At 43.1% G+C, this 11019-nt stretch overlaps 2 protein-coding genes across 3 annotated transcripts; both read right to left on the reverse strand.

Annotated features, from left to right (window-relative positions):
- Positions 1-395: 395 nt before the first annotated feature.
- LOC311023066 (uncharacterized protein) lies at positions 396-8965 on the reverse strand. Of its 2 annotated transcripts, none has more exons than XM_084024730.1 (2): positions 5618-5742; positions 396-2542 (listed from the first exon to the last, which is right to left on the reverse strand). In XM_084024730.1, exons 1-2 carry the CDS (start codon positions 5679-5681, stop codon positions 1791-1793), a joined length of 816 nt encoding a protein of 271 aa, XP_083880856.1. In that variant the 5' UTR covers positions 5682-5742; the 3' UTR covers positions 396-1790. The 2 variants fall into 2 exon arrangements, with proteins under 2 accessions (XP_083880856.1, XP_083880855.1); XM_084024729.1 differs by lacking the exon at positions 5618-5742 and adding an exon at positions 8500-8965 and having other exon boundaries at positions 397-2542.
- A 228-nt stretch (positions 8966-9193) lies between these two features.
- Positions 9194-10917, reverse strand: LOC311026222 (uncharacterized protein). Its single transcript, XM_084029622.1, has 2 exons — positions 10709-10917; positions 9194-10364 (listed from the first exon to the last, which is right to left on the reverse strand). Exons 1-2 carry the CDS (start codon positions 10896-10898, stop codon positions 9460-9462), a joined length of 1095 nt encoding a protein of 364 aa, XP_083885748.1. The 5' UTR covers positions 10899-10917; the 3' UTR covers positions 9194-9459.
- Positions 10918-11019: the final 102 nt, after the last annotated feature.

Genomic DNA, 11019 nt, shown 5'->3' on the forward strand with positions numbered 1-11019 from the left:
CTCTGTCATTGCGACAGGCGCTATGGCCTGTGCTCTGATTACGACTATGCTTGTCGCTATGGGGTGCTGTGGTAAAACAATTCTCCTGTCGTGTATATTGGTAACACATCTGTCCATCTGAAGGATGCAACAGGTTCGAATCCAGGCGGGAGAGTCTGGCTTTACCTCAGCATGTTTTCATAATTTTATCTTGCCATCAGACAGATTTTTCCACCACAATCTATAGACAAAAACAGTATAGAAGTTAAACTTGTAGTCCAGTTCCCAGAGAAGGGTCCCACTGCACTGTACGCCACTGTGTAGTCCTTAAACAGATATGTGCTAGAGGAAAAAGGGGGGAAAAAAAGATGACAATAATGCATTTTTGCATCATTTTTCATAAGGTTTATATTTTCATATTCACACAGCTGTTTTACAACAGGTTCATAATGTGACTGAAATTTGGCAACATAGAAAATACAACAATTATGTACAATAAATAAAAAAATACAAAACAATTTACAGTACAACACTAGTTAGAGTAGACTAGAGTACCACAGCTGTATGTGTTATCATGGTGCACATTAAAGGTGGAGTGTGGGAGCCTTTACCTCTATTACCTCTCAACAGCACTGAGCTGGTGGCTCGTAGCTGCAGTACAGTACAAAGTACAGCAAACGTACTTACAATGCTAACAGTGTTTACCTGAGGAGGAACCGGGGGTGGATGCTGCATTAACAGCTGTAACCATATGAGAGCAGTGCAGATCAGCGGTCGTGAGCCATGCTCGCATGCATGAACATGCATTGAAAGCAAGCATGTCAACAAAGGAAGGAGAGGTTCGGCTGACAACACAAACAGAGGGAGTGCGACTTCATTAATCTGCTATACCTTTTAATAGCAAATTGTTGTTTGCTGCTATATTGATGTCATATATTGCTCCTTTAATAAGATTTAGAGGGATGTTTAAAGCAGACTGAACTGGGTTGAAAAGGTTTCATAGGAGGTTATGAACATAGCTAGAATCTCAATATCCATCTCAAGTTTAGTAAGTGGTCCACAGTTTCAGAGGGGCAGTACTCAAGGATGCCGCAGCGCTTCCACTATTCTGTAGCATGGAGACTCATATGACCTCTGCATTGATAGAGTACACTGTCTATTTTTATGTGTTTTTGTATGTTTTTATTTAGGCTCTACACAGGGAATAGAAATAGAGAATGGAGATCTGCATTCAACTGAATGCACATTTCAAGTTTGACATGATATCATTTGATATCATTACCGTGTGCTCAGTGCGAAAGGAGCCAGGAAACAGTAAGCCTAGCTCAGAATAAAGATGGAAGCAACGCTAGTCTGGGTCCGTCCAAAGTTCAACAATATACCTATCACTAGCACCTTTAAAGCTAGCTGTTTCCCCCGACTGTTAGTCTTTATGCTAAGCTAAGTTTACCACCTCCAGCTCCTAAGCTGGAAACACACCAGGCAGTGGTGAAGTGGAGCTCACAGAAATAATGAAATTATTCTGTGTTTCATGCAATCATAAATAATATGTGAAAATAGGTTGACATGTCTTGTTTACTGATTGGCTGCAGGCACTTTGCAGCTTTCCATACACTTTGCATGGTAGCTTGCACCCTTCGCCGCTGCTCTGGTATGTTTCCAGCGTAACTCCAGTATACCTCCCACAAATGACTCCCCTTGTGTCCAACAAATTTGAGATATTCTAGATTGTATTTTATCTGAAACAACGTTCTTATATGCTGTAATTAAATAATCTATTTCTCCCCCAAGTCCTTTTCTTTTCTCTTGTTCTAGGCAGGACTTTGACCCGTTGGCAGATTGACTCCGTGAGCTTTTCGCATGTGCCTCTTCATCAGCAGCTTCTCGGTGAATAACTCGTCACAATCCCCGCATTTGTACGGCCGCTCCTCTTTGTGTTTGGCCAAAACGTGTTTCCTCAGAGTCGAACCTCTGTTGAAAGACTTGCTACAGACGTGACAGCTGAACGGCTTCTCTCCTGTGTGAGTTCTGATGTGTTCGGTCATGTGTCCCTTCAGTTTAAAACACTTGCCACAGAAATGGCAGCTGTAGGGTCTCTCTCCCGTGTGCACTCTCATGTGGTTCTGCAGATTGCTCTGACAGGGTATGTGTTTGCCACATATGTGACAGTCGAAGTTTGCCTTGTTATCATTCGACTTGCTTTCGTGCGTCTTGAGGTGCCACGTGAGCACACTTTTTTTGGTGAATATGTAGTTGCATATGTGGCAGCGGTATAAGGTAGTGCTCGTCTTCTCTTTCGAGGTCTCTGGATCCTCCCCGGGGCTTTGCTTTGGTTCTCTGCTCTCCTCTGCTGCTCTACAGTCTTCTAACTGCTGCACTGTTTTGATGAGTTCTTTGGTTAGGGCATCCCCATCATCGCTGTCCTCTGCTGATGGCTGCTCCTCCATCCCGTTGAGCCACACTTCCTCCTTCTGCTCCTCTTCAATATGGGAGGGTCCTGGCTCGTCCTGGCTCCACTCCTGCTCCTCCTTCGCAGATGTCGGCACAGTCGGCTGTTTGGCATCTGCAAGGATGCAAATAGAAATGCATTACATTTACAGTACACATCAAATTCACCGGCGCGAAAATGGTGCTCCCATCCGTTCCACACCCATCAGGAATTTTACCTTTGAGATCAGCTGCCTCAGAGTCAGAGCAACTTCATGACGAGACAAACCAGTCAAGAGTGGAAAATTCAGAAGGGCCTCAAACTCTGAACTATTTTCATGTGTAAGGTTGACAATGACAATGACAATCACTTAGCATTTCATTTTCCTGAAGTTACATTTTAAATTAGTTGTGTTATTTGTGGATACATAAAGGAGTGTAATAACCTTGTAATAACCCATAAACACGCAGAGTATACATGTCATCTTTCCTAAGTCTCCACACACCCAGATGTGTTTCCATTGTCAAACATGTAGTAGTCAGACCCAACCATTGCTGACTCAATTGACATCACTTGAGGCAATTTATCAGACTTTGAGACTTTATACAACATGTTCTCATATGCAGAAGAACCTCCCAACATGTAAACAAACTTTGAGGTGTGCAATCTGTGGAGTCACAACATAAAAGTCTTAAGTCTATTGCACATCCAACAACAGTCAGCATCCCTGATTGGTGTGAAGCTCTGCCACGCCTGTAACAACACCCACCGGTGACATGAGTTTAATAACACACCCTGAAGTACACATCAATTCAACTTGTGCTTATTTTAGGGGTCCTTTGTAAGATGTGTATGTAAAAAAGTGGATCTGCCTATAGGTGACTTTAAACTCTTATGAAGTCATGATTTTGTATGTATGTACAATGTATGTATGATGTATTGATCACAGATAATAATAATAATAGCCCTTGAGGTATAACTTCATGCACTGCTTGGTGCACTGAATGCTTCAGTATCTTTCTATTCTGCCAGTTGCATGTTAGATTTAAAGCAGATTGCAATTGCAGCAAATCATAAGTCAACAGCTGTGACTTCAATAAACACACAAGCATAAACAAAATAACATAAAGAAGCCATTGCCATCAGAAGACTCAGTGTGCTTCCTGAACTTTAAACAGTAGTCCACATCAGCTACAGCAGCAGAACTTCATACAGAGACACCGTGGGCCCTCTTCATATGCTGTTTGAAGACAACGAGCAGTCGAAAGCGATGGCTGCACTGCATGCATTTGAAAGGTCTGTTCTCCCCGTGTTTGATCCTGGCGTGTTTAGTCAAGGTGGAAGACCTGTTGAAGCTTTTCCCACAGATGTAGCAGGTGTAAGACCTTTCTCCGGTGAGTCCTTGTATGCTCTTTGATGTGGCCTCTCAGTTTGTATCGGTTCCCACAAATGGGACAGGCATGTGGCAGATCATACGACTCCTGCTGTAGGTTGTTTTGCCACAGACAAAGCAGCTGCACACTTGGTTGGTGGACTTTGGTAAACTTTTTGTTTCATGAACTGTGAGGTGGAATTTAGGAGATACTACAATACCAATGGATGATAATGGTTGGCATCTCATATAAACTGCTCAAAAAAAATGGGAACACCTAAACACCACATGCTAGTTCTCAATGAATAACATATTCCCGTTTGGAAATCTTTATTCATTACAAAGTGAAATGCATTGACAACAAAACAACATAAGGATGATTAATGAAATCAAAATCCTCATCTTATGGAGGTCTCGATTCAGAATCATACCGAAAATCAGATCGCAGGCTGATCCAACTTTTGTGGAGATTTTTTAAGACATGTCAAAATGATCCTCAGTAGTGCGTGTGGCCTTCACGTGCCTGTTTACACTCCCTACAATGCCTGGCCATGCTCCTGGTGAGACGAGGGATGGTCTCCTGAGGGATCTCCTCCCAGCCCTGGACCAGAGCAGCAGTCAACTCCTGGACAGTCTGTGGTGCCACATGGTGTTGGTGGATGGAACGAGACATGATGTCCCAGATGTGCTCAATAGGATTCAGGTCTGGGGAACGGGCAGGCCAGTCCATAATATCAATGTCATGCAAGGAACCGTGGGCCCACTGCACCAGCATATGGTCTCACAATGGGTCTGAGGATCTCATCCCGGTACCTAATGGCAGTCAGGGTACCTCCGGCAAGCACATGGAGGGCTGTGCGACCTTCCAAAGAAATGCCTCCCCAGACCATCACTGACCAACCGCCAAACCGGTCATGCTGGAGGATGTTGCAGGCAGCAGAACGTTCTCCGTGGCGTCGCCAGACCCTGTCACATCGGTCACATGTGCTCGGGGTGAACCTGCTCTCCTCCATGAAGAGCACAGGGCGCCAATGGCGAATCTGCCAATCTGTGTGATCACTAGCAAATGCCAATCGCATTGCACGGTGTTGGGTTGTAAGCAAAGTCCCTATTTGTGGACGTCGGGCCCTCAAACCACCCTCATGGAGTCGATTTCGGACCGTTGCTGGAGGTCACTTTGTATTTTGCTCCTTCTGTTCCTCCGTGCACAAAGGAGCAGATATCGGTCCTGCTTTTGGGTTGTTGTCCTTCTTCGGCCCCCTCCACGTCTCCTGGTGTACTGGCCTGTCTCCTGGAATCTCCTCCATGCTCTTGACACTGTGCTGGGGGACACAGTAAACCTTCTTGCCACAGTGCGCATTGATGTGCCATCCTGGATGAGTTGCACTAACTGGGCAACTTTTGTGGGTTGGAGAGATCGCCTCATGCTACCTCTTGGGGTGCAAACACTGCCAAAATTCAAAAAAGAAATAAATCTGCCAGAAAGGCCGAGAACAGAGAAATGGTCAGTGGTCACCACCTGCAGAACCATTCCTTTATAGGGATGTCTTGCTAATTACCACTCATTTTCACCTGTGGTCTGTTCCTTTTGCACAACAGTAGGTGAAATTGGTTCCCAATCAGTGCTGCTTCCTAATTGTAGTGTAATTGTTAAAGCAGTGTACTATGTGCCAACTGTTAGGCTGTCTGGCGGTTCGTATTGGCTATGCTCTCCGACTGTCTCAACTTGAGTTAGTGTGTCTGGCATCTCATTTTCTTCATGCTGTCCCAGTGCGACACTCTGAGTTAGTGTGTCTGTAATGCTGTTGTATGATGGATATACAGGTGTCTCCACAGACCTGGTCCACGAACCTGCCAGATTATCTTTAATGGGCAGGATGACTGGCTCCTTGTTGGCCTCATTTGGAATACATTCCCTCTTTATCTGCTGCTCCTGAGCACAAACCTCCTGTGTTGGTGTGGGCAAATCTGTAACAGTGGATAGGAAAATGTTTTTGGTAGCAGCTAGAAAAATCACTTCTCTGATCACAAACGAACTAGATGTTGGGAAACTTGAAGGATCCCCAGTGGTGACGCGCGTCCTAACAGTGAAATCAGAGAAATCACATACAAGTTATGGATGGAAACAGTGAACGTAATCTTTAATTAAAATGCACGTCACACATAAAAAAAAACAGTGATGTGATTCACATCCTCGATTACGGCTCATGTGCATTATGAGCTATTCATAATACCATAAACAGACCTAAGAACTCAGCTCATGAGCAAATATAAGTAAGACTGCAGGTTGTGTGAGCTGGTGTAAATCTATGCTGCACTGCATACCACTTGAGACATTTTCTCATTTGCATACGGTCATAGAGAAATCACACAATCTCAACATGCTTAAGTTGGGCCTAATTCCACATACAGTCTGGACGTACTATAATAACTCCAGAATGATACAAGGCCACAGGTTAGAATTACAAACAGAACATTTCAAAAGACATCAAAAATGCAGTTACAGTTTGTGACATCACGTCACAAACAAATGCATCAACACACACTCACCTCACATAACTTTTGATTATGAAAATGCATTCAAGCAGCTCCTCAAAATTATTTGCATGCAATCACGGGATTTTGTGTTGATATTAATATGGTCTTATGGCGAGTATTAAAGCTTGTATCAGTGTTTTATTCACCCAGGAAGAAAACCATATGACTTGAAACTGAAAATGGACAGTGGACAATGTGCACATTTCTTAATCTACACAAATGTATGTACTTTTTAAAATGTTTGAAAATATATTTTTTTTCTCTATTATTTCTTATATCATGCAATGGAGGGTAACTAGGAATCAGGAACGTTAGCTAGGAATCAGGAACGTTAGCTAGGAATCAGTAACGTTAGCTAGGAATCAGGAACGTTAACTAGGAATCAGGAACGTTAGCTAGGAATCAGTAACGTTAACTAGGAATCAGTATCATTAACTAGGAATCAGGAACGTTAGCTAGGAATCAGTAACGTTAGCTAGGAATCAGTATCATTAACTAGGAATCAGGAACGTTAGCTAGGAATCAGTAACGTTAAGTAGGAATCAGGAACGTTAGCTAGGAATCAGTAACATTAACTAGGAATCAGTATCATTAACTAGGAATCAGGAACGTTAGCTAGGAATCAGTAACGTTAGCTAGGAATCAGTAACGTTAACTAGGAATCAGTAACGTTAGCTAGGAATCAGTAACGTTAACTAGGAATCAGTAACGTTAACTAGGAATCAGTAACGTTAGCTAGGAATCAGTAACGTTAACTAGGAATCAGTAACGTTAGCTAGGAATCAGTAACATTAACTAGGAATCAGTATCATTAACTAGGAATCAGGAACGTTAGCTAGGAATAAGTAACGTTAACTAGGAATCAGTAACGTTAGCTAGGAATCAGTAACGTTAACTAGGAATCAGTAACGTTAGCTAGGAATCAGTAACGTTAACTAGGAATCAGTAACGTTAACTAGGAATCAGTATCATTAACTAGGAATCAGGAACGTTAGCTAGGAATAAGTAACGTTAACTAGGAATCAGTAACGTTAGCTAGGAATCAGTAACGTTAACTAGGAATCAGTAACGTTAACTAGGAATCAGTAACGTTAACTAGGAATCAGTAACGTTAGCTAGGAATCAATATCATTAACTAGGAATCAGGAACGTTAGCTAGGAATCAGTATCATTAACTAGGAATCAGGAACGTTAGCTAGGAATCAGGAACGTTAACTAGGAATCAGTAACGTTAGCTAGGAATCAGTATCAGTAACTAGGAATCAGTAACGTTAACTAGGAATCAGGAACGTTAGCTAGGAATCAGGAACGTTAGCTAGGAATCAGTAACGTTAGCTAGGAATCAGTATCATTAACTAGGAATCAGTAACGTTAGCTAGGAATCAGTATCATTAACTAGGAATCAGGAACGTTAGCTAGGAATCAGTATCATTAACTAGGAATCAGGAACGTTAACTAGGAATCAGTAACGTTAACTAGGAATCAGTAACGTTAGCTAGGAATCAGTATCATTAACTAGGAATCAGTAACGTTAGCTAGGAATCAGTATCAGTAACTAGGAATCAGTAACGTTAACTAGGAATCAGGAACGTTAGCTAGGAATCAGTAACGTTAGCTAGGAATCAGTAACGTTAGCTAGGAATCAGTATCATTAACTAGGAATCAGGAACGTTAGCTAGGAATCAGTAACGTTAGCTAGGAATCAGGAACGTTAGCTAGGAATCAGGAACGTTAACTAGGAATCAGTAACGTTAACTAGGAATCAGTAACGTTAGCTAGGAATCAGTATCATTAACTAGGAATCAGTAACGTTAACTAGGAATCAGGAACGTTAGCTAGGAATCAGGAACGTTAGCTAGGAATCAGTAACGTTAGCTAGGAATCAGTATCATTAACTAGGAATCAGGAACGTTAGCTAGGAATCAGTAACGTTAGCTAGGAATCAGGAACGTTAGCTAGGAATCAGGAACGTTAACTAGGAATCAGTAACGTTTACTAGGATATTAGTAACGTTAGCTAGATATCCGTAGCCAACGTGGCTTGCTAACGTAACGGTGCTGAATGTAACGAATACAACGTAACCCTTTAATTATTTTGCACGGCATTATGGGATCGGTTAATGGCTTGACGTTAATCATAATATGAGCCGACTGTACGGTGCCGTGCAAACAGCGAAACATACCTGCCCTGTGCAGCCTTATCTCCGGGTTGTAGACTAAATCCAACAGCCGCTGCAGCCTCTGGTTCTGCAGTTTTGTTTGGTACACCTCCTCCTGATAGTCTATTATTGTCTTCTCAACGAATCCATAGATGTCTACCGCGGCCGCGGTTAATCTTTCCGTCAGAAAGACGTTGAACGACTGAAGCGTAGCGTTAGCCATCTCGCAACTTGACTGTTAGCTCCCTGTTGGCAAGATGTAGACTACTGTGTATTGTGCCAGCCTTTTCCAAAGATACATATAGGCCTAACCAGTTTTAGACCGCCACCTACTGGACTGAACGGTGTATAACTGTAGACTATCAGATCATCTAAACACTGCATTGCCATATCTCAACATTATATCTCACCTGACAAGTGAGGAATAATGTTAATGAATTATACAGTCATTATCTGTTGAGCATGGAGTCACCATGGAGATGTCCTTTATATGGACTTTTCCCCTCGACTATTTCTCAGCAGTACAACTCTATATCTCTCTATTATCTGATTATGGTAAGGTGTGTGACATTTCTGACAAACGCAATATTGACCAATCACACCAGAGTTGGCCAGCTGACCAATCAGAGGAGACTGTGGCAGGAGCTCAAAAGTGTTTCAAATGTGAAAAACATTAAACATATTTCAGCTTCTCAGGAAACATAAGGGATCTGAGAAAACAAAGACTCAAATGATGCACAAAGTATTCATGTTCAGTTCCACGACAAGTTACCAAAAACGTTAACCTCAGCATCTTAAACGAGTGTAACATTTTCAACTGAGAAAATCTAATGTAGCTCCATTAAAAAAATGTCCAGATGTGATGTCACACTGTCTACACATGGTCAGTCAGCCAAAGAAGAAAATAAAACCAATGAGATGAGCCCAGGAGTATATCACTAATAGTTCATTTGACTAATCTGAATGCAACCTTACAATGGGTTCTCAGGTTTTATTGGCGTGGACTTGCATGTGTCTGATCACGCCCTTCTTATATGCAAACAGTCTGTCGCAGATGCCACAGCGATGGGCCTTCTCTCCAATGTGTGTTCTCATGTGATGCACCATGTTAGTCCTCTGCTTGAACCCTTTCCCACAAACGTCCTTTCCCACAAACGTCCTCTCCACCGTGTGGATGCTCGCATGTTTTCTCAGACATTCCACTCGTGCAAATCTTTTGCCACATGTTTTACAACAGTGCGGCTTCTGACCCGTGTGAATCAGCGTGTGCCTTTTTAAATGGGACCGTCTGCTAAATGTTTTGCCACAGATGTAACACAGATTGCCCTCCCTGTGCGTTTCAACTGGTTCCACTCCATTTCCTGCAGACACTGCGTGGTTCGAAGGAGAGAGAATGGCCGTATTGTTTGCATGCAATTTAACATGCACCGTTAACGAACTCCTGTGGTGGAAAGATTCTCCACATAGCGTACAACAAAAAGGTGTCTGATTTGTCTGTTTTTTCCTGTTCCCACTGGGCTCAACATCATCGTCTCCATCGCCACTTCCTGAAGAGAGAGGCCGGGAGAAATCTGACCCTTCACAGCCATCTGCTTCCTCCTCTGTTTTTATCCACCCAGTTAAAGGGCCAGAAAGAAGCTCTCCTCCACCGCCTGACTCAGTTTGGACCTGGCAGCAGGAAGATGACTCTGCACTCTGTCTGTACTTTAAACAAGCGACAGCATCATCGTCTAACAGGCACTGCAGTTTCCCTTCATTCAGGCTGGGCCAACGTTGCAGAGGATCTGGAAATCCAGGTCCTGATGTTTCTGTCATGTGACGGCGTTCACTGTGTGATGGCTGCGTAGAAGCCTCTGCTTCAGGCATGCTGACCTCCGGGCAGACTGGGTCTGTACAATGAGGAAAGAATCACAAGAAGAGTCAGGCTTTAATTAATCACAATAGGATCGTTTAGCATTATGGGGGAGCTAGTAAAACACAATTATACGTTTGAAGGAGGGTGACAGGAGCTGATGTGATTGGCTATTTCTGAAGCCCACTTCATTTTCCTGATCCTGCATTCATCCTGCATTTCCACACTGTGCCAGGACCTACACTTCTGGTATTTGCTACAATTATTTGGTCTCTCGTGTTTTGCTCATCCCTCCCACATTAACCTCAATGTTTAAATACTTAGCTTAAAAGCCTGACTGAACTGTGCGGCTCTGCAGATAATAAAAAGCTGTGCACGAACCTGCTGTGAACGTCTCCACCTCCTCCTGCTTCAACCCTTTAACCGGCGTTAGCAGCGCGGTGTGTGTCTCCTCCTTATAAACGTCACGATGAAACTCTATCATGGTTCTTTCCACAGCACCGAAGATTTCCTCTGCTGCCGCGGTCAGTCGCTCGCAGACGAATAATTTCAGCTGCTGTAACTGAGACATGTTGGAAGACACTCCGACCGAGCTTCTTCTTCTGCTCTTGTTTTTGTCCTTCTTTTTCTTCTTCTCTTGTTCTGGAAGATGAGACGCAGCGGTAGCGTCAAGAGTGCGCCCTCCTCTGTTT

The sequence above is a fragment of the Eutrigla gurnardus genome (genome assembly GCF_963514095.1).
Source record: "Eutrigla gurnardus genome assembly, chromosome: 2".
NCBI lineage: Eukaryota > Metazoa > Chordata > Actinopteri > Perciformes > Triglidae > Eutrigla > Eutrigla gurnardus.